At 45.8% G+C, this 24,008-nt stretch overlaps 1 protein-coding gene across 2 annotated transcripts in view; it reads left to right on the top strand.

Moving 5' to 3' along the window:
* The window catches only part of CDH5 (cadherin 5), a 41,378-nt gene that overhangs the window by 13,954 nt on the left and 3,416 nt on the right, over positions 1-24,008 (top strand). Inside the window, exons 3-12 of one of the 2 annotated variants that reach the window (XM_025888755.2) lie at positions 1,862-2,150; positions 2,329-2,445; positions 3,385-3,549; positions 4,423-4,610; positions 6,019-6,269; positions 9,382-9,524; positions 11,118-11,242; positions 11,577-11,685; positions 13,721-13,966; positions 15,259-17,394. In XM_025888755.2, the coding sequence (XP_025744540.1) occupies positions 1,862-2,150; positions 2,329-2,445; positions 3,385-3,549; positions 4,423-4,610; positions 6,019-6,269; positions 9,382-9,524; positions 11,118-11,242; positions 11,577-11,685; positions 13,721-13,966; positions 15,259-15,776 (2,151 nt within the window). In that variant the 3' untranslated portion in view covers positions 15,777-17,394. Of the gene's footprint in view, positions 1-1,861; positions 2,151-2,328; positions 2,446-3,384; positions 3,550-4,422; positions 4,611-6,018; positions 6,270-9,381; positions 9,525-11,117; positions 11,243-11,576; positions 11,686-13,720; positions 13,967-15,258; positions 17,395-24,008 lie in introns of those variants that run through there. The other variant, XM_073880179.1, reaches the window with a different exon arrangement.

Genomic DNA, 24,008 nt, shown 5'->3' with positions numbered 1-24,008 from the left:
GCTCAACCCTAGGGATGTCTTCCAGACTCACGGGATTTGACCACACGCTTCTTGATGCTCCCCCTCCTGTCTTGAGACCCACTCTTTCTCGGTTCTCCTCATCAGACACCTTCACTCAGGCTCTTGCTCCCTGGATCCTTACATATTGCCCTTCCTCAGAGTCTCAGCCCTGAGAGTAGGAATAGGGTCTGGCTTACCTCTGTGCTTCCAGTGTGTTGCTTGGCACCTTACAGGCATCTGATTTATATACTTTTAATTGAATTGAACTATATTTTTTGAACATTCTAACCACCTATGGGAGTACCACTTTACATGCATGAAATAGGATTCTCTTATATTCCTAAGGGTCTCTGTTTCTAAGATTCTATAAATGAAATGTTTAGCACTTCTAACCTAATATCTTTTAACACGTGGATCTACCATGAATAATAACAGGTATTTACTGAAAGCCTGTATAAGTTGCTTTACGTACATTAGCTTTCAAATCTTTTTCTAAATCTTGTTCCTGGGGCACCTGGGTGGCTCAGTCAGTTAAGCATCTGCCTTTAGCTCAGGTCATGGTTTCAGGGTCCTGGGATCAAGCCCTGCGGCGGGCTCCGTGCTCAGCAGGCAGTCTGCTTCTCCCTCTGACCCTCCCCTATCTCGTGCTCTGTCTCTCTCACTCTCTCTCAAATAAATAAATAAATAAAATATTTTTAAAATTGATTTTAAAAAATGAATAAATCTTGTTCCTTAGGGCACTAATAGTATGTGTTACAAAGAAAAAGTATTCTTATTACAATGGGAAATCCTGAGTTAAAGCTCATTAGAGTTTCTTGCTATAGGGCTATGCATTGTAAATCTCCAAGAAGAGAACATTTTATCTACCATTCCAAAACTAAATTGACCGGAACCAGTAGTGTGCTGATAAATGTTTGACAACTGGTTCTCCAGAAGAAAAAGTCCTGATTCATAGCATTTGCTCATTTCCATGTGGAAATACTTTTACCATGTCTGTTTCAAGCTCCCAACTTGATGGCACTGAAGGCAGAGTTGTTTAAAGATACATATTAACACCACACCATGTGGTATTTCCATCATTCAACACATATACATAACCTCAAGAACATAGTAAAATGTAGTACAATCACAAGGAAGCAATGAATTTTGAGTAGGCTACCTTTGTTTTTAATAGGATTCATTTAATTGATAAGTTGATATAAATGAATTTTTAATAATGGCTGTGCTTAACAAGCAGTTCACAAACGTTCCTAAAACTGTAAGTCGGCTAGCTGGTGCAAGCCATCTCCCAGCTCAATGGGACCGAATTTTCGTGTGGAACAACAAGAGACACCAGTGTTTCCTGGAACTGACTTTCAAAAGTGCCGTTGTTCTGCCCATTAGAGCAGCCCAACATCAGAAGCGATATTATCTCCACTTTATAGATGAGGTTGCAACTCAGAGAGCTTAGGAGCTTAAGTGACTAGTAAGGGGCAAAATATCCCTTGCCTTCCATTGGCACCAAGTATACTCTTTCACTCAAAAATCTTCTTGTAAGCACCTGCGACATTCCAAGCGCTGTTCTAGGCCTACGAGGGCAGCGTGCTGGGCAAGTCCCACAAATGTGGTGTTCGCAGGGACCTGGCTGAGAACAACGCATGCTAATGACCAGTCAGAGACGCTTGTGAAAGATGCAGCTGCCACACTTAGGATCCCTGGCCAGCACCACACACGTGTCCACACACGCGCACAAACATGCAGGTGTGCACGTACACACCATGTACCTACATACACTTGTACGCTCACATGTGTGTGTGCACAATGACACACGCACACAGCCACCTCTGCCCATCCTCAGCTCACAGCGCTTCTTCTTTCCTAGATCAAATCAAGCGTGAACCGCAAGAACGCCAAGTATGTGCTCAAAGGAGACTCTGTGGGCAAGGTCTTCCGGGTCAGGGAGGACACAGGCGACGTGTATGCCTTTGAGAGGCTAGACAGGGAGAAGATCCCTGAGTACCACCTTACTGCCCTTGTGGTAGACAAGAATACCAACAAGAACCTAGAGTCTCCGTCCAGCTTCACCATCAAAGTTCATGATGTGAATGACAACTGGCCTGTGTTCACGCACCGGCTGTTCAACGCCTCTGTGCCAGAGATGTCGGCCGTGGGTATGTGCCAGCACTTTGCCCCCATGCAGGCTCCTCAGAACACGACGCAGCCTTTTCTCCCCCCCAGGACCTGGGGGAGTTGGGCTAGGGAATAGCCTGGGCCCCACCTGTCCTCATCTGGAATTGGGCAAGGGGCCAGCAGTCCCAAGGCAGTAACCCCCGGATTCTCTTTCCTCAGGGACCTCCGTCATCCGTGTGACCGCAGTTGATGCAGATGACCCCACTGTGGCAGACCACGCCTCTGTCATGTACCAAATCCTGAAGGGAGAAGAATATTTTGCTATTGATGGTTCCGGTCTGTGTTACTAATGCTCCGGGGCAGGCACTGGCTTGGAGCGGGGTAGGGGTGAATATTCCATGTGCGGGAGCTGAGCGAAGTCTAGTCTGACAGGTGTCACCTATCACCCAACCACACTATCCTATGGAAACAGTTGCTTCTACCCATTAGGACAAGGTGGCTGGTGAGGGAGGAAGGAAGCAGACAGCTGCCAAAACACAGACTCCAGTCCAGGAAATAAACCAGGACCCAAGCTGTGACACAAGAAGCAGAAGAGAATGCTGGTTAGCAGCTCTGGGTGTAGAGTAGGACTGATCCAGTTTCCAAACCCACTCCTGCTACTCATTCCCTCCAAAGACTTTAGGCAAGTCAACTAACCTCTGCGAGCCTTAGTTCCCTCATCCTGAAGATGGGAAAACGTGTATCCATTTTGCATGGCAGCTGTGAAGCTTAAATGAAATAAAATATAGAGAATACATGGCCCATAATAAGTATCCACTCAGTGTAACTTTAAAAACCATAAGGACCGAGTTTGGGGAGCAAGACAGAAGTCCAGGTGGTCAGGCCTGGGGCACACTGTCTTTCGGAAGGATGGCAAGTACAACAAAGCACAGAGACCACCCCAACCAATGACGTGCCAAGGCAGGCCATCACTAATCCATCATAGCTTTCCACGCGAAGCCTAGCCGTGGCCTCACACTCTTTCTCAACACCATGCTCCACGCAGCTAGGACCAATACTGGACCAAACTGTTTGGGCAGCTTTGGTCCAGCAGAGCAGAGTGTGAAGTGGCGGCGGGGGGGGGGCACGGTGGCCAGCAGTTCTCAGCCCTGGCTGCACAGTGGAATCACCTGGGGAGCTTTTAAGTCAGGGAGTGCTCTCTGGTTAGGGCCCAGGCACCAGTATGTTCTAAAAGCCCTCCAAGTAACATGCCTGCTGCTGGCACACTTTTTGCAGGACTCATTTTCACGACAACCAAAACCTTGGACCGAGAGGTGCAAGCCAAGTATGAAATCGTGGTGGAAGCACGAGATGCCCAGGGCCTCCGTGGGGAGTCAGGCACAGCTACGGTGCTGATCACTCTGCAGGACATCAATGACAATTTTCCCATCTTCACCCAGTGTGAGCTCTTCCCCCAGGGCCCTGGGGAGGACGGGGGTTGGGAGAACCCAGATTCAGTGACCTGGGGGATCTTATGGAGAAGCCCAGAGTCCCTCTATCTGTCCCTTGACCCAGGGTGGGTCCATGGCCCAGTAAAGTCATTTTGGTGCAGGCAGAGGCTCTGCTCCCCATCCCTGCACACATTCCCAAGGCTGTCCAAATGCCACCTGCCACAGCGCCCTCACAGGCCACAGGGAAATCACACTCCCTGCTGTGTACCACTACTCTGTCCTGAATCCCACTACCAGAGAGGAACAGTTTCACCCAGTTTCTACGGGCTCAGAAAAATCCAGGCCCTAGCTAGAAAATCCCTGTGAGCTGGTGAACAGGGGTATGGCAAAGTTCCATATCCAGAGCTGAGGCTGGGCCCCGAGCCCACCCACAGACTGATTCTCTCTCCACAAAAAGTGTCTGACAAGAGCTCTTCCCATGCCCTGGTTAGGGCTGGGGAGGAAAGTCAGACGGTCCATCATTTATACCCTCCAGTGCTGAGGTGTAATTCAGAGGCTCAGCCATCCAAAGGATAGCCTGAAGTGGCCTCACTGTAGTACATGACAGAAGCTCACTAAAGGTAAGACTTGTCTCTCTTGTCAAATGATAGGTCCCCTAGCAGAGTACCTAGCATACAGTAGGTCTCAATCACTATTTGTTAAATGGCTGGACGGATAGAAGGACAGATAGAGCAGAACGTCTTTGCCCTGGGACCCCAAATTCCGGAGGTTGTATTACTATTATTATTTTATTGTGCCCATTTCCTGTAGAAAAATGTATTAGGATAATACAAGGGTCTATCTCATTAACCCAATGCCCTTGGGGGCACCCTATTTGCATCAGCCAAGTACACATTTGCCGTGCCTGAAGACATCCGTGTGGGCAGCTCCTTGGGCTCTCTGTTCGTTGAGGACCCAGACGAGCCCCAGAACCGGATGACCAAGTACAGCATCGTGCAGGGTGAATACAGGGACACCTTCACCATCGAGACAGACCCCAACCACAACGAGGGCATCATCAAGCCCATGAAGGTTTGTAGGCATGCAGCAATGACCTCAGATGTGGGGTTTGGGGCTCCCCGCATTCCCAGGACTCATCCAGGGGCTACCGCAAGGTCAGAGGCCATCAAAGGTGTCCATTCTGGGTCAGCTCAGAGCTGGTCTTGCACTCTTTGAGTTTGTGACCCCAGAGCTGGGAAAGGGGAGCCAGGAGAGAAGGGTCAGTGCCTTAGGCTGGGTTACCCCAGAGGCAGACCTTAAGGCAAGGATTTGGGTGTAAATCATTTTCTTGGGTAGCGATGCCCCAGGACCAGTGCCACATAAAAGGAAGAACAGTCTCCCTAACTATCAGGTTATCACTGCGGGCAAGGGGGGCATAGTCCCACTGCGGACATCTGAGGAACGGTGTGGAATAGGGCTCAGAGTTGCAGGAGCTGAGCAGGAGGGAGCTGCGGGGTTGGCTAAGGGCTCCAGGGGGCTTCCACTCTTGCACTTTCTGACCCTGCCCTGGGCACCCGCGTCACGGAAAGCCCCAGTAGTGTTACAGGCACTTGCAGCAGAGAGCCACGGCAGGGAAGGAAGCAGTGAGTGCTGTGGGGGTGGGGTGGCCACTGGCAGTGGCTACTGCAGACAAAGCAGTCAGACCAACTAAATCTGGAAGAGGAGGGAAGAGACATAAAATGCCTCTAGAATGGCCATGCTGAGGACTGGGGCCACCTGGGCCAGGGATGACCCATCTCAAAGGGGACATTCTAGAACCCCTCTGCCTGAGCAGGGCCACTCCCCCAGGAGCACTCTCCTGAGGCTGTCCCTGCTCCAGCCCTGCACTGGGGACTGGAGACACCCAGGGGACTTGTACAACCTCCACAGCACCAAGCTCCCAGCGAATGGGGAAGACACGCACAGACCAACAGGGTAGCCACACATAAGTGTTGCAGCTACCCATGCAGGGAGCAACTGCCTGTGTCAGGGGGGCAGGACAGGTTCTGAGAAGATGTGATTACCTTTGGATCTGTCTTCTTGAGGGGTGAGTAGGAGTGTGCTAAGTGGGCAAAGGCAGGAGAAGCATCTTGAGCAAAGACATAAGGAAAAGGCACATTCTTAAGGAGCTGTGGCTAGAACTACTAGCTGTGATCCCATAGAGAGCAGGACAGTGGCTCACCCACTGTGTGTCCTCAATACTTAGAACAGGGCCAGTCACAGAGCTAGGGTTGGGAGGCAGCCCTGAGGCTGCTGAGATGCGGGGGGGGGGGGGGGGCAGCCGAAGACAGCCAGCCAGCCCCAGCCGCTCCCCCCTTCCCTCCTCTTGATGACCCTGGAAACATTGCTTCTCCGGGCCACAGCCCCCCTCCCATCTGTAAAACTTGTGGGGTTGCTGTGAAGATCACATGTCATGTGCTTGGCTCAGAGCAGGTACTCACCATACTTGTCCCTTCCACAGCCCCTGGACTATGAATACATTCAGCAATATATCTTCACCATAGAGGCCACAGACCCTACCATCAACCTCCACTACCTGAGCAGCGTCTCCATCCGAAAAACTGCCCGTGTCATCATCAACGTCACAGATGTGGACGAGCCCCCCAACTTCAAGCAGTCCTTCTACCACTTCCAGCTGCGGGAGAACCAGAAGAAACCTCTGATTGGCTCAGTGCTGGCCACAGACCCTGACGCAGCTCGGCGGAGCATTGGGTAAGGGGGTAGAGGGCGTAAGGGTGGTGATGACCATGATGATCCTGGCACTGAGGTTCTTAACACTTGCTGGACTGACACCAGGACTCAAATGGGGAAAATGGCTTCTCCTGGCACATACATGGGACATGGCAGAGGCAGGACTAGAAGCCCAAGCTCTTCCACTGACCTGAGTGGCCAGGTGGGATCCTGTCTTGCCCAGGCACCCCACCCAGCATGGTCCTGGCCATGAGAACTGTCCAGGGCTGCTCTACCTTACAGTGGCTCCCACAGGTCCATCTAGGGAGATCGGATGGCGAAGAGGGTAACCAACTGAGGACACACGAGAAACCCCTCCACTAAATATGTTTTACTAAATTTGCCTTCCCAAAACCACAAAAGGAAAAAGTGTTCATTTCACAGTGAAACAACACAAAGATCTAAAAAGAAAACCTCAGTAAACCCCACTCATGTTCATGGTTTGAGGTGGTCCTGTCACACCTTTTCTTCATGACTACACAAACATCTGTGTACATTCATGGTAGATTTGTTGTCTGTCTGTCCGTCTGTTTGGGGGTTTTGATTGCTTTCAAAATGTTTGGGATCACACCACACCCATTTCATCACCACCTGTTCTATCTCCACTAGACTCCTCGCCCCTACCCTCTGGGACCAAAAATATAGATCTAACCCATACATGCATTCTAGAGCCATGTAACAGTTTATTTTAATCCAATCTCATTTTATTCCAGAGGGGTAGCCAATTGTGCTCACACCATTTATTAAATAAGTCCTCATTTTCCCACCTTTGTTGTATAATATGCCCAAATCTATTTCTGAATCCTCTATTCTGTCCACTGTTCTGCGGCAAAGCCATTCTGTTTTATTGCAGCAGCTTTATACTAAAACTCAGTAGGTATAAGCCAAGTCCCTCCCTCACTGTTTTTTTACTTTCTACAGCTTTTATGCATTCTCAAACACTCTTTCATACGAACTATAAAATTCTTTTATCTGTTTAAAAAAAATTAGAATTCTAATGAGAATTGCGTTATACCAATTCAGGGAGAATTAGTATTTCTATGATATTAGCTCTTCTTATTAAGGTCAAAAAACATGTCCCCAAAAATGGAGAATTGGGCCACATTGCACAAGCTCTGAGACTACTACAGTTTTCATGGCCGTTCTGTTATAAATAGACTGTAATGATAATTTTTATTTCTTTATTGATTCAAGAATTTATTTAAAAGATTGATTTGATATTTTTCTTTCCATTTACCAGTAGTAGGGTATTTTTTGTTTTTGCTTTAACTTGTTCTGGGATACAACTGTGTTTGCATTCATTTTTTCAAGAATACCTAAGATTTTGCTATATATGTTTTAATTTTTCTATTCACAAGGGTTCATAACTATTTTACCTTCATTATGAATTGTAACTTTTATCCCTATGAAGTTACCCAATTTGTTCTGCTAAATATTTTACCTTTAGCTCCACACTGCCTGATGTCGTTAGCCGGTCCTGTTTTCTTATTATTTGTCTTTGCCTGATAGAAGTTTTCCAGCCTGTACTTTCAACTTTTCTAGCTTCTGCTTTTTACTTGGCATTAAGCTGTCTCTCGAAAATGGAAGGTAGTTGGTTTTGCTTTTTAATCTAAACTGAGATGCTTTGGGTTTACCCTATTTACATTTGTATCATAAATGATATGCTTGATCTTACTTTTTTTTATCTTGTTACACATTTCTCATTTCTCAAACTTTCTGGTTTTTTTCTTTTCTCCCATATTTGCTATAGAATCTATTTTGTTTTCATTTTTTTTCTCCTGGATGTTTGAATGGAATACATTCATTTTTACTTCTACCAATGAGACTTACTTCTACCTGTAAAATTAAAAATGTTTTCCTGGACATTTTCTACTTTAAAATATCACACACATACATACACACACACACACACACACACACACACACACACACACAAATGCTTTCCTAAGTATGATAAAGAAATAAATCATTTCATTTTAATTGCTCCCAAAGAAGGCTTTTTCTTTATGATTCTTTATATTTCTTAGTTGGATGAAGTTAAGTTTTCATAAAAAATTTCCAGGACCCACCTCTATGGGTGACATACTTCCTGAGTTCTGGTATGTTTACAAATACCTTAGTTCCTTTGCCTTCTTATGTTAATAACACCAGATGTGCTCCTATAATCCTCAGAGTATAGAAACTTCACTTCAAAAATATTATCAATGTTTCTAGCGTTTAATTTTGTGGGGACATCTCAGGTGAATATGATTTTCTTCACAAGAACATATTTTTCTCTCTGGACTCTGTTCAGTTCCCTCACATAGTCTTGAAATTCAAAAGTGTCATCACGATATAGGTAAACATTGATCTCTTTTGGAAAATTATGCCTGATATTAATGACTTCTTTTAATCTGTAGACTTGAGCCTTTCTTAAGATCAGGAAGTTTTCTTTTAGTGTATCTTTTGTTATTTCTTCTGTTCTATTGGTTCTGGAATTTTCATCATTAGCAAATATATATGTTATATATTACGTGTTATTTATCTCATGTACACTCATCTCTCATTTCTTCACACCTTTTTCTTGATTTCTGGAAGAACTTTTCAAATTTTTACTTCATAAACTTAATTTATTTTCAATGATTTCCTATCTATTCCAGCTCCTTTTTTATTTCTTCCTGGCTCCAGTCCAGCTATCTTCTCTTTTCTTTTTTTTTATTATGTTCAATTAGCCAACATACAATACATCATTAGTTTTTGATGTAGTGTTCAATGCTTCATTAGTTGCATATAACACCCAGTGCTATCTTTTCATTAATCACAAAAACCAACCCCCGCTCTGGTGTACTGGATTATAGCAACTCCTGCCTCAGCTTTCAAAGTGCTACCGAGGGAGTCTTAAGGCACCACCCTCAGCTCAGCCCAGGTAGCATTGCTAAAATAGAAGGGATTATCCCACCATTCTGAGTCCAGCTAGGTGGTAGAACACAATGAGCAGTGAGAGGAGGATGGAGGGGCTGCAAGGGATAGATCCTGAAGGGCCTCATCAGTCACGCTGAGAAGTTTGTGCTCAGCAAAGAACAATGGAAAACCATGAATTTCTCTCCCCTGGCAGATATTCCATCCGCAAGACCAGTGACAAGGGCCAGTTCTTCCGAATAACCAAGCAAGGGAACATTTACAATGAGAAAGAATTGGACAGAGAAATCTACCCCTGGTATAACCTGACAGTGGAGGCCAAAGAACTGGATTCTAGTGGTGAGTGGCCCCATATGCCAGGGGACCTGGGCTTTTCTCCTCTCCCTCATTCCTTCAAAATAGGCACAATCTGTCATCTCGATCTCTAGAGGTATTACAAGCTCCTACTGAAGCACCACTTGGCTGGAATAACTATAGAGTCTCCATCCCCAAGTTGTTCATGGACCAGCAGCATCCACATCACCTGAGACCTTGATGGGAGAGTAGAATCTTGGGCCACCCCCCCAGACTGAATCGGAATCTCATGCACATTCCAGTTTAAGAAGCAGCATAGTCATAAAACAGCCTGCTAGACGTCCCTGTGATGAGAATCACCTAAGACACCTCTTAAACACAGAGCCTTCTCTGGAGGTTCTGGTCCAGTGATCCAGAAATGGGGCCAAGGAGTGTACATCAAACAAGTAACACATGATTCTTATTATCATGGATGTTTAGAAAAGACTGTTCTCTGGGAAGGGAGGGAGATGATTCATATGCTGGTCAGTGGGTTGAATTCAAAATCTGAAGTACCCTCCAACTTCAAGATTATTAGGTTATCCAGCTTAGTGTAACTTTTGCCAGAGGGAAAGGCAAGTATTGGAGTTTTGCATCCTTTTAAAATTTAACATGAGAAAAATCACAGCTGCCCTCCAGGAGACAGATTAATATGCCTGCCTTACCCAGGAGACCACCAGGGTCGAGAGGGGCGGGTGACTTGACCAAGGCCCTACTGGCGCTACCCTAGAGGGCCCCTGCCTCCTACTGCACTTCTGAGACTTATCATCTCCCCGCATGGCAGTCAAGCCCCAACTGCGATGGGCTCCCGTGTGTTTTCCAGATCAGTCTTTGCCCTTTCTTCCCCATCTAATCTCATTCACACAATTTTTAAACTTTAAAAGTAATAGTTTGTTGTTCATTTTAAGATATGAGAGAAAATACAGAAAAAGAGAAGAAAATCATCCCCTCATAATCCCACCACATGGAGATAATTACTGTTAGTACTTTAGTGTACTTTCTGCAGTCTTTTATTTTTCTATACATATTTTTATATAACTGAGATCATCATATTTATATAAATATCATATCCTGCATTTTTAATTAACCTTATTCCAGAACCATTTTCTCATGGTACTAAAATACCTTTTTCTATTACAATTTTTAAATGTAATTTCCATGGGCATTGTAAATGGCCACACATTCCATTCTTTTAAAGTGGTTTAATTTGTTAACCCCATCTCATTTAGGTTGTTTACCTTTTAATTATTTTGTGATTAATTAATTTTATTGATTTAAATACATTACTTTTATTTAAAGTAATTACTTAATTAAACTATTGGATCAATTTGATTGTTAATTTAATTAAAACCTTCTTTAATGGCTTGCATTATCTAACTTTTTGATTCTTACAAGTAACTGTTTAGTAAACATCCCTGTGCATGAAGCTTAATGCCCCCCTCTCTCCTCTTCCACTCCTTTCATCCAGAATGCCATCCCTGGTCTCTCTTCCAGAGGTCCCTATCCCCTCTTCCTGCAAAAAGGGCACCCCTCCAGGATTCCCCATCCACATACCTTCTATCTCTGGGGCTGGCATCATGAGCACTTTCCCCCCTGCAGGGTACCCCACAGGCAAAGAATCCATTGTGCAAGTCCACATCGAAATTATGGATGAGAATGACAACCCTCCAGAGTTCGCCCAGCCCTATGAGCCCAGAGTGTGTGAGAATGCTGCCCAGGGCAAGGTGAGTCTGGCTCAGGTTCGGGGGGAGGGGGGGCACACCCACTGAGGACAGGCTGAGAGGCAGCACCTCCCACCCACAGCCAGCCAGCGTTTCACTGAGCTTAATGTAACCTGCATGACAGCCTTGAGGAAAGGCACTGATATCCCCACGAGAAACTGAGGCCCAGAGGGGCTATGTGAGGAGGGTGGTCCAAAGAGTGGCTCTGTGGAGACCATTTAGGTTAGTGGTGCAGGTGAAATGCAGTCATGGTCAGGTCTGAACCCAAAGTCACCACCACTACTCCCCCAGCCACCCCAACACCACCGCTGACTGTCCCCCATCTTCCATACTCCAGCTGGTCGTGCAAATCTCGGCAATAGACAAGGACATAACGCCACAAGATGTGAAGTTCAAATTCTCCCTGAGCACTGAGGACAGCAACTTCACCCTCACAGATAATCACGGTATGCAACAAAGTAGTCATCCTGGCTTCTGGCAGGGGCAGGTCCTGTCTGAGGTCTTCAAGTTATGGGATATTTTGTACAACTCCTTACTGGTCTGTGCCATGGTCAGAGCTGCCCTGGCTAAACTGCCAAGTCCACACTCCCCAGAAGATGCTCAGGTCAGCAAGGAATATAGATAGATATAGGGTGCAGACACTTGCTCGGTTCACTAACGAGCGAAGGGATTCCTTTCCACACCGGATCTCTATGCTCAGCACAACTGCAAATTCTCTATGAACTTTGGGGTCACTACCAGAGAGTCTAAATTGGAAATGTGAAATCCCAAATGCCAAGAATACAGTGAACGTTGTCTTAATTCAGCTACGATGACTACTTACCACCAGGTGGCCCCAGGACAGCATCTGGTCCACTCCTCAAAGCCCAGAGGCTGGGATGTCAGTAATGACCCTTCAGAGCTTCTGATGAGCATGTGCTTACAAGAATGATGATGCTGAGTTGGTTGAACTCTAGCCAAAAGTAGACAGGCTTCCATGGCTTCAGCAGCTTCCTGAGAAAACAGAGAAAAATCCCTCTTGGGTCTCAACAGAGCCATCCTTCACCCACCACGAGGTGGAATTCCTGCCTATCTCTGATTGGCAAAACTGAGGTTTTGCCAATGAGGATCCCTGTATCGAACAGCCACCATCACCTGTGAGGAAGGTCAGGGCCCCTGAGAGTATGAGGCAGACCCAGGGGATCAGCCACAGACCCATCCTTAAGGAGCCTCCTGTGGGACGGGAAAGGCGGCCGTGATGTGTTGGCAGTCAATGACAGACCATTCAAATGCTCAGCTGTCTTTAGCAGTAAACGATGTGGCAAAAATACCTGTCACCCCATCCCCCCATGTTCACCTCAATCCTACTTCAGAGAGGGTCTGCATTGGGATAGAAGCTTAAGTGCCACCCCAGAGGCACCCTATGTACAACCAGGAGGCAAGCCTATTGGTGCCAGATTCACTTACAACATGAATGTCCTATTATGATAGTAAATGAGTATCGTGAGAAAACTCTCATTTCTCTCATAAAGTATCAGTGGCCGTATAGCTATTATTTTCGATTATAATAGACATAGTTACTCAATAACAAAATGTAATTAGCTTTCATTTGAAATATAAATGATGGCCTCCTTTGCTTTTGACCAGCTTCCCGAGTGAGCTGATTCAGCAGGGCTAGATAAATCCTGGAGCAGGGAATCCCTAAATCCTCTGACCGCTGGCATTATAACTTCCCAGGAGCCTGCAAAAGGCAAACTATCGGGCCTCTGCCTGCCCAGAGCCACTGAATCTGAAATGTGAGAGGGGGAAAGGGGGCTGAGGGGAGGGATATGGAGGGGAAGGGAGAGCAGGGTTCTGAAAATCAGCATGCTTAAAAAGCTCTCCAGGGAATTCTTCTGTATGTGGAACCACTGATTGGAGCTGGGAAGGAGAGCCAATATTTGGGCCAGAGCACATTCCCGGTTCCATCCAGCCTGCCCAGGAAATCCTCAGTTACCCATGTCATCACTACCTCGGTGCCCCAGGGAACAAGTGCTTTGTTTTCACTTTCTAGTGGATTTTCAGGAATAGCAGAAACAGCTTTCGAAATTAGCCCAGTGCTAAAAGACTTTTAAACACTTTCTTTTTCCCCATTGTCAAAGCTTGGGATAACGCATTAATTGAGCCAAAAGACAACCACCTGTTATTGGAGCGGGGTTAGGGAAGAGGAGGTGGGGGTCAGACATATGGGTTGCTCAAAGAAACAGAAAGTGAGGATTTTACATTTGGGCCAAGCCATTCTTAGAGGCTAGGTCAAAGCAGCTGCCCAAAATATCCCCTCTCTGGAGGAACAGACCCACACTGAGGCAGGGGATGCAAAGGGCGGAGAAGCAGCCCAGGCTGCATGTGGGCTGGCACAGTCATGGAGGCCTCCCTGGAGGAGGCAGGCCACACTGTCAGTGTGGATGAGTAGACAGGCACTCTGGATAGCAGAGCCTGACTCTGCAGCCCTGGTGTTTCCAGATAACACAGCCAACATCACAGTCAAGTATGGACAGTTTGACCGGGAGCGTGCCAAGGTCCACCACCTGCCTGTGCTCATCTCAGACAATGGGAGGCCGAGCCTCACAGGCACCAGCACGCTGGTCGTGACCATTTGCAAGTGCAACGAGCATGGAGAGTTCACCTACTGTGAGGAGATGGCAGGCCAGGCAGGCGTCAGCATCCAGGTGCTGGTAGCCATCTTCCTCTGCATCCTCACCATCACAGGTCAGTGCCCAGGAGGGTGGGGAGGGGACACTGGGGGGCTTCAGAGGAGGAGGAAGAGACCAGGGATCCAAGGGGCAACCCTGCCTCCGGCCCATACCCACCCTGGGCCTCAGGGTTCCATAGTAGGACACAGGGATAGAAGCTCTACCTCCCTGGATGCCTGCATCCTAAGAGTGGGGGTAGAAGTGGGGAAAGGGAGAGTTCAAGGCCCTTCCCACACTTTAAAATACTTTACATATATTACATTCATTCGTTCAATTTATACATTTTGAGCACTTACTACATTCCAGGCACCGTTCTAGGAATTTATTTACATGAACCCAATTTTGAAAAAAATACCTCTTCTGGGGAAAAAAAATGGAAAATTTAAAAATTCTAGCTTTGCTCACCCCTCCAGAGGCTTTCTTTCCTTTTTTAGGATTCCTACAGCCTTGATTTCTTTTTTTTTTCCTTATTTGGGCCTCAGAAATTTTAGGAGCATTTTAGGCCTTGCTTTGTTTGGGGTTACCCAGGAAGCAGACCCTGGGACAAGGATTGGGGTACAAGTGATTTATTTTAGAAATGCTCCCAGGAAGCCCTAGAAGGAAGAGTGGGGAGTGAAACAGGGAAGGGAAGCAGCTGATGAAGGGAGAGTTGTCAATACAAGTTAATGGTGTGGGTCCCGGGAGCTTCCTGCCATCTGGGATGGGGAAGCAGTGGGGCACTCACAGCAGGTGTTTCTCCACCAGCTCCCCTCTGCTGTGGTTGAGGGCTTCTCCCAAGGGAATAAATTCTCCTGGACTTCACCAGCCCTGAAATGGGGCAGGGGCCGGTCCTCTTAGAGGAAGGCTAGAGATCGCCCTGTGCACCAAAATGAAAGGCCCCGGGGATACTGTGGGGGCACCCGCATTATCTGCTCCAGGCTTTTCCTGCCAGTGCCCCCTCTGGGTGTGCCACCATCCTGGCGCTTCTCTGGCGGAGAGTTCAGACTCAGACCCCCTTTTAATAATAGTGATAACAATGATAATGACATCACCACCACACAAAGAATTGCACTTAACCTCCGAACTACCTTACCAAATATAAACAAAGCAGAGAAGTCATCATGGGTCTGTCCCATGGAGGTGGGGGGAGGGGGGTTGGCTCTGACCCATGGAAGGTGGAGGAGGGGGCGCGGGTACCCACTAAGCGTCTGGCCTGAACCAACCTCTGCGTCGGCTGAGAGGCTGGGCTGGCTCGGCCATTTCCCGGGAGGAGGGGAGGACGCAGGTGAGTCGCGGGGGCCGGGTCTGACTGGCTCTGACCCGCTGCAGTGATCACCCTCCTCATCTTCCTGCGGCGGCGGCTCCGGAAGCAGGCCCGCGCCCACGGCAAGAGCGTGCCCGAGATCCATGAGCAGCTGGTCACCTACGACGAGGAGGGTGGCGGCGAGATGGACACCACCAGCTACGACGTGTCGGTGCTCAACTCCGTGCGGCACGGCGGCGCCAAGCCCCCGCGACCCGCGCTGGACGCGCGGCCGTCCGTCTACGCGCAGCTGCAGAAGCCGCCCCGGCACGCGCCCGCAGCGCAGGGCGGGCCCGGGGAGATGGCCGCCATGATCGAGGTGAAGAAGGACGAGGCGGACCACGACGGCGGCGGCCCGCCCTACGACACGCTTCACATCTACGGCTACGAGGGCGCCGAGTCCATCGCCGAGTCCCTCAGCTCCCTGGGCACCGACTCATCCGACTCGGACATCGATTACGACTTCCTCAACGACTGGGGGCCCAGGTTCAAGATGCTGGCCGAGCTGTACCGCTCAGACCCCCAAGAGGAGTTGGTGTACTAGGGGGCCTTGGGCCTCTCGTCTGGGGACCCAAACAACTGCAGCTCGGGCCAGTCAGACACCAAGCACCGCAAACTATAGCACTGACACCCCAGCCCAGCAGCCCTTCCTCGTGGGTCCGAGAGACTTCACCACCTTGGGTAGCAAACTCCAGGTCCCTGAAAGGTCCAGGAACATATTTCAGTGACAGCTACCCCCCCAAATGCTGGAAGATCCAGGCTGGGGTTCTGTCTGGGCTCGGACACCCATAACCCCGTCGCCTGGGACCACGGGTCCAACTCAAAGCCTTTCTGTGGCTCCTCAAAGCAGCTTATGTTCAATTTCTCCAGGGGGGAGATATTCCCTTGAAATCCCTGAACCCCCTGGTGAGATTGGTGAGGTCGGGGAGGTCCTGGTGCCTGTCTGCCTGGAGGCAAAGGGCTGGATGGCATGGCCTGTGGGGCAAAACTCTCTGCAGCCCAGTCCCACAGGAGACTGGAACTGTCCATCAGCCTACCCTGCTTCAACTTCCTCCACTCTCCCAAGTCCCCTACCACTCCCAGCCTCTCCCCAGGCCTGTCAAGAAGGAGGAGGGGGCCCCTTGACAGCTATAGAAGGTGGGTCCTGAAATGACCTTGCTGGCCTGCCACGCCCATAACTGCTGTACTAAGCACTGAAAATTCAACCAAAGTCAGGAAAATGGCTTGTTGAATTTTGAAGCAACTGTGAATCCATCCTGGAGGGACAGTGGAGACCAAGTATGACAGATCATGTGGTGAGGGCAACCTCCACACCCACACCTTTTGGAGAGAGCCTGGAGTAGCTGTGACCCCATTTTGAGACTCATCGACAACCCCTCCAGTTTTGCCTGGGAAGTGGAGATGTTCCCAGAACAGAAGACCTCTCCCCTATATGCCTTGCCTAGTCACTCCTTCATGCTCTCTCTTTCTCTCTTTCCATCTACTCCTTATCTCTTGACTTGAAGGCCCTCAAAATCTGACCCTCAACAACTCTGGCCAAAGTCCAAACCCAAACATGACTGCACTACAGAACTGTGCCGTTTGCCTTTAGGCACCTCGTTGTTGCCACATCTCAGGAAACCCCTGCAGGGCCACCACACCCTGCAAAAAGCAAGGCCCCCCTGCCCTGTCCACGCCCTCTGGTTATCTGTGCATCTCCCACTTTCAGCCAAATATGGAACATTACATTGCAAACATGTCCTGGGGAAGTGGCATCACTCAACAGGAGGGGGCAGGACAGGAGGGAAACTCTCCAACTCACCCTTGGTCATGGACTGAGGTTCCCCTCTGAACAAGGGCCCTCACACTTCAGGAGATTGTAGATAACACTGACTTTTTTTTTTTTTAGCTAATATCTAGTTTTTGTAATTTTTTTGTTTACTAATAATACTTACACATTTCTAGCTCTCACAAACATATAGAATAAGGGTTTTTGCATAATAAGCGGGTTGCTATTTAGGTTAACAACTTTAATTCAGGGTTTTAGTTGGATGAACAAATTCCTGTAACCTTTTTCCTATCATTGTAGTAATTACTCTAGTGATAATGACTATATATAGGCCACAGTGGTGCATGGGACGTACTGTATTTTTTTTATACCTAAATAAAGAAAAATCTTGAAATTCTTTTCTTTCTAGAGCTGAGAAAGCTCATATGAGACACATACACATCACCACCACCACCATCATCATCAAAGGAACCCTGGACACAAGGGGACATTTGCAATTAGGGTTTCAGAGACACTCAGTCTGCACTGCAGCACAGAATAAACTGGACACCTAGTCCAGCCCTCTTTCTTCCCAGTGCTCAATGCCTTCACTCAGCCTCTGTACATGCCTCCCAATCCCACCTCCACCCTACACAACAGGCAGGGCCTCTGGAAGCTGGGGCTGACACACCATTTGTATTTGGCAAATGGACCAGGGCGGGTGAGATTCATCAGCAGTGAGGGAGGAAATCAATTTCTAATGAGCTGGTTGACAGGAGGGAGCAGCTAGCACTGTATTGGGGTGTGTGGACCCAACATTGGAGTCCTGTCTGGAAAACCTCACAATCAAAATGAGAAGAGGAAACCTCCTTGTCAGACTCAGGTCTTGAATTGGGGAGGTACGGGTTGAAGTTCACTTCAACAAGGCCCCTGCTCCTTGACCCCTACCATCAGGGTTTCCTGGGGACTGTGTCCTCCAAGGATGATATTTTATAAAGATCTCAGGGGTCAGTTTGTCTTAATTCCAATTTTGCTCTAACTTCCTTTGTGATTTCCTTTTTGATCCATCGGTTATTTGGAACGCATTATTTAATTTTCACATATTTGTGAATTTTTCAAATTTCCTGCTGTTACTGATTTCTACTTTCTTTCCCTTATGGTTGGAGAACATAATTTTTATAATTTCAATCCTTATAAATTTATTTCCAACTTGTTTTATCCCTTAACATATGTTTTATCCTGGAGAATATTCTGTGTGCATTTGAGAGGAATGTGTATTCTGCTGTTAGTAGTGGAGTATTTTATAGCTGTCTGTTAGATATAGCCAGTTTGTAGTGTTGTTCAACTCTTTTATTCTCTCACTTATCTGTCTAGTTATTGTCTATCCATTATTGAAAGTGGGATGCTGAAATCTCCAACTATTATAGTTGAATTGTCTATTTCTCCTTTCAATTCTGTCAGTTTTTGTTTCATGTATTTTGAGTCTCTGTTGTTAGGGGCATATAGGTTTATAATTGTTATCCTGAAGGATTGATCCTTTGGCATTATAAAATGTACTTTTGTATCTGGTAACAATTTTTATCAGTCTGTTTCATATAATATTAGTATAGTCACTCCAGCTCTCTTTCAGTTAGCTTGCATAATATATCTTTTTCCATCCTTTTACTTTCAACCAATTTGCATTTTTAATAGAAAGTGTGTCTTCTGTGGACAAAATATAATTGGATCATGGCAATTTATCCATCCTACCAATCTCTGATTTTTGACTGGCATGTTTAATCCTTTTACATTTAATGTAATTACTATAAGGTGAGATATATGTCTGCTATTTTCCTATTTTTTTCTACATCTTATACCTTTTTTGTTCCTCTATTACTCCATTACTGCCTTCTTTTATGTTAAATAGGTATTTTCTAGTGTACCATTTTAATTCTCTTGTCATGTCTTTACTTTTTTTTTTAATTTCCTTAGTGGTTCCTATGAGGTTATATTTAAAATCTTATAACAATCCAGTTAGAATTTTTACTAATGTAATTTAAATACTATGCAAAACTTTGCTGCTTTATAGCTCTACTCCCTCTCGCCTCCTTTGCACTATCCATTGTTGTACATATTATATTTTCATACATTGTATGACCATCAACATAAATTTATAGTTTTTGCTTTATACACTTGTCTTTTAAATCAGATAGGAGGGGGAAAGTTACACACAAAAATATACCTCTTTAAATTTTCATATCTACTTATACAGTTACCTTTACTGCTGATCTTTATTTCTTCATATGGATTCAAGTTACTGTCTGTGTCTTTTCATTTCAACCTGAATGACTCTCCTTAGTAATTTTTGTAGGGAAAGTCTGGTAGTGAGAAATTCTCTCCATTTTGTTTATCTGGGCATTAATTTTCCTTTATTTTTCCAAAATACAGAATTCTTGACTGATAGCCTTTTTCTTTCAGCACTATGAATGTTATTCCACTGCCTTCTGGCCTCCCTAGCTTCTGATGAGAAATTAGCTATTACTCTTATTGAGGAAACTTGGTATGTGATACATAATTTCTCTGTTATTGCTTTTAATATTCCCTCTGTCTTTGATCTTCAACAGTTTCATTATGATGTGTCTGGGATAAATCTTAACAGTTTATCTTATTGGAGTTCATTGAACTTATTGGATATGTAGATTAATATTTTTATCAAATTTGAAAGTTTGGGGCCATTATCTTTTCAGATATTCTTTCTGCCTCTTTCTCTTTTTACTCTGAGATACCCATTATGCATATATGAGTATGTCTGATGATGTCCAATAGCTATCTAAGGCTCTATTCATTTTCTTCATTTTTTTTGTTGTTGCTGTTCCTCTGACAAGATAATCTCAATTGATCTATCCTCAAGTTTACTGATCTTTCTTCAGCTAATTCACATCTGTTCTTGAGCTCTTGTGAATTTTTCATTTCATTTATTATATTTTCAACTCCAGAGTTTCCATTTGTTGGTTTTTTTTAATAATTTCTATCTCTTTACTGATATTCTCTTTGGTGAGACATAATCCTCACATTTTTCTTTAGTTCTTTAGACACGGTTTCCTTTAGTTCTTTGGATGTATTTTAAATAACTAGGTTAAACTCTTTGGCTAATAAGTCCAACATCTGGGTTTCTTTAGGGATAGTTTCTATCAGTTGCTTTTTTTCCCCCTACAAATGGGCTATACTTTCTGGTTTCTTTGTATATCTCATAGTTTTTGTAGAAAGTTGGATATTTTAAGTACTATAACATGGCAACTGTGGAAACCATACCCTTGCTCCCCAAGGTTTGTTGTTTTGGTTTTTGTTGCTGCTGCAGTTTGTTTAGTGGCTTTCCTAAACTAATGCTGTAAAATTTGTACTCTTTGTTGTGTGTGGCCACTGAAGTCTCTGCTTGGTGGTAGTCAGCCAATGAGTGGTCAGATTCCCCCTTTAATGCCTAAAACGAATAAATCTCTCAGCGCTTGCTAAAAGGCTCTGTGTGTATGTTGGAAAACTTCTTCAAAGCTCAGGCAGGCAGTTTACAACTCAGCCTTAGCCTTCCCTTTCTGATTGCACAGAGCCTCAAGGTCCACCCGAATTGAGAGCTTGGGGTTTCCTCTGGTGTCTCCCTGGACATGTGCTTAGCCCTACACATGTGAGTGGCCTTTTAGATTCCCAGGAATATGCCAGAGTTTTTCAAGTGAGTGGACAGCTCATTCCCAACTCTTAAGATTTTTGGTCAGCTTCTTGTTTGCCTGAGCTGTTATCACTACCTCAGGCAGCTGAGATGTGAAAGGATTGCCACTGATTGTTTTCAGCAAATGCCTTCAGGGAAAAAAAGCTGTTTGCATTAAGCAAATCTCAAGTCAGGTGAAATAAAAGCAAGCTTTAAAATGAGGTCTTCTAGGGGTGCCTGGGTGGCTCAGTCGTTATGCGTCTGCCTTCGGCTCAGGTCATTATCCCAGTGTCCTGTGATAGAGCCCCAAGTCTGGCTCCTTGCTCTGCAGGGAGCCTGCTTATCCCTCTCCCCACTCCCCCTGCTTGTGTTCTCTCTCTCAGTCAAATAAATAAAATCTTTAAAAAAATAAATAAAACGAGGTCTTCTAAGGACCAACAGACAGGTCAAATAATGACAGTTACTTGGGAACTGGGCTTTGGAGGAGCTCCAACACCACTCTTCCCCTTCCAGTCATTGGTAGGCTGCTGATTTTCACTGTGATTATGGGGCTATTGGGTTTCAAGGCTACTACAGGGCTGAAGTAACTAGGGTAAGTTAAAAGACCACAAAGATCATGGTTCTTACCAAGATTTAGCCTCTTCTTGTGAATAAACACTCACAGAATTGTTGAAAGACTTTGGTTAATTCCCAGAGTTCTGAAAAAGTTGATTTTGACAATTTTTTCCAGTGTTCTCATTGTTTTTATGGAAAACAGGATTTCCTTATTCTGCCATTCCTGTGGATGTCAACCCCACCACCACCACCTAGGCTGATTTTTGAGCTCAGTTTTCCTGCCTATCTAATGTCCAAATTCAGAGGCTTGCCATCTGAACTCAGAGTTGCCCAACCCCTGGATCTCATGAGATCTGTCCACTACCTTTTCCTCCAAGAAGCCTCTTAGGCTTCACATCACCTCCTATCCCTCCAACCCTCTAGTAGGGTCTGGCTCTGAGCTCCCAGCCACTCTAGCAACCTCCTTTCTTTGGTTCCTGTTTACCCTGAGGTTGGAGGAGTGAAGGCAGGAGGCTTGCCTCTGAATCTGCAGCCTCTGGTAGACACCACAGTAGGGCACAAACCCAGTGCTCCCTGGATTTTGCTAACTATACTGCTCCAGTGAATCCTGGGCCCTGCAACTGGCAAAAGTGGGCAGGAGCAGCAGAGGCTCAGAGCCCTTCCCCTTACCCCAAGTCAAATCTCTGAGGCTGACATGAAATTCCTCTTCATAGAAGACTGAAGTGAGGCCCAGAAAGGGTTGCAACATGACCAAAGCCACACAGCAAGTTAGAGACTAGTGCTAGAATCCCCCCTCCTGGTCCCCCCCAAAAATGTGGATCTGCAGGTGACTTTCCCAGACCTGGGAGCTGAAGGCTGGACCAGGAAGTGCTATCCCATCTCTATTGAGCTGGTCGTGGGAAAAATTACCACTTGGGGGCGCACGACATAAGCAAATGCTCAGCAGCAACCCCAGTGCAGCGCACCCAGATATTCTGATGTCGACCACAGGCTCTGAGGGTTCTGGGCCTTGACCAAGAACCTGGATCAGAGAGGCAGCCACAAAGTCCAACCCCACAACCCACCTTAGGCTCTGGCTCTGTCCCTCCCCTCCAGCCAGGCTCTGATGTGGGAGAGTCAAGGATCTAGTTCTCCACCTTCCCGAGGAAACAGGACACCTACAGCCTCCAGCTTTCCTGTTGGCACTGAGAACCTCAACTCATAGGGATCAGCTGACCCTGGCTGCAGGAGCCTTTGGCTTGTAAGGGTCACAGTCCACTGCACAATCCCTCCCAGTACCAACCCCTGCCTCAGGGTCCATGTCCAGCCCTCCTGCTCTTCACCAAACCAATCCTGGAGGATGGACTCTGGGCCAGAAACTGTCCATCCCTGCATGCCCTGGTTCCAGGCACCTCCCAGGTCAAGGATACACACAATAAATCCTACTGTCCTCAAGGTGATGGATTGAGTCTCTGATCCTCACAACCAAAACCTTAGTCCACCCATGAATCCCCCTTCCAAATATTAGCCTAAGAGGCACACATAGGGTACATCTGCCACAGTGTTAATTTCTAGTTATGTACAAGGCAAAAAATTGGAAACAATGGAAATATCCAACAAGAAATTGGTTAGGTAAATTATGGAAGATCCATTAAAAAAAAATACTGGACAGCCATTAAAAGTCATGCTGTTACATGGTGATCTTGAGCTGAACTCAAAGTCAAGCAAAAAGGCAGAATCCAATGCATTATTTATAGTCGGATCCCAATTTTTTTTTTACTAGTAGATATTCATCTCCAGATTTTGGAATTATGTAATTTTTCTTTTCTTCTTAATTCTGTGTTTTCCAAATTTTCTATATCAGCATGCAGTATGTTTATAATCAGAAAGGATGTTATTTTATGTTATATCTTATTTTAATAGGTAATCACTTTCTTCTAATTGAAAACTGAATATGATAAGCAAAGTTTATGCCCAAATACCATTTTTTAAATTGAGTTTTTGTTTTTTAAGTCTATGATTTATTAAAGCAACACTTTTTGTTTTTTAAATTAACCAAACTGCTTTTAAAACCATTGCTTTTGAACCAGGCAAAACTATTGTTGGAAGGTTTGTTAATTTTATTGTTTTTGTTTTGTTTTGTTTTTAATTTTTGAAAGCATTTATCTAAACTTAGCCATGTGGGACCTGCACCTCTTAGCATTTGGAGTTCTTTAACACCAAATTCCCAGCAACTTTCTGCATCAGTGCAATTGCAGTCCATGGAATAAGAAAAACCTGGTTTTCCAGACAGGTGATCCTCATATGATTCTCAATGCATAGAAATAGCCTACATTGCTCTTTCTCAAAGATATGAGAAAGAGCTGGGACCAATTTTCCACAACCCATCCAGAGGCCATCTGGGGATGTCTAACGCTCAAGAATTTCACAGGACTTTGCAATGTGCTTTCCTGGCTTGGGGTGTTAAAAGCACAATTAACTTATTACACTCCTGAATAATGGTTGCTGGAGGGATGGTTAATGATGTTACACAGGAAGCTGTGCAAGGAAGTTTTGGGTTTTGATGGGACTTTGAGCAGGAAGTGAGTCTTCTCATCAAAGGGAAAAAACAAAGCTCTACCTTTGAGTTCAACGGTTTTGCTGGCTAAGCAGAAGGAGACCTTCAGGCAGAGCACGCTCAGCAGGAGAAAGAAAAGCCCTACCTGGGGCACCACCTAAAGCAGCTAACATTTTGCACAGCACAAAGAGTGAAAAGTGATCTGGGGCTTCTTTTTCTTTCTTTCTTTCTTTCTTTCTTTCTTTCTTTCTTTCTTTCTTTC

The sequence above is a fragment of the Callorhinus ursinus genome, unplaced genomic scaffold (assembly GCF_003265705.2).
Source record: "Callorhinus ursinus isolate GAN/ISIS: 27379988/994484 unplaced genomic scaffold, GSC_fseal_2.0 scaffold37, whole genome shotgun sequence".
NCBI classification, from domain to species: domain Eukaryota; kingdom Metazoa; phylum Chordata; class Mammalia; order Carnivora; family Otariidae; genus Callorhinus; species Callorhinus ursinus.
Note: the sequence above shows the minus strand (reverse complement) of the source record. Positions and strands in the feature narration are given on the sequence as shown.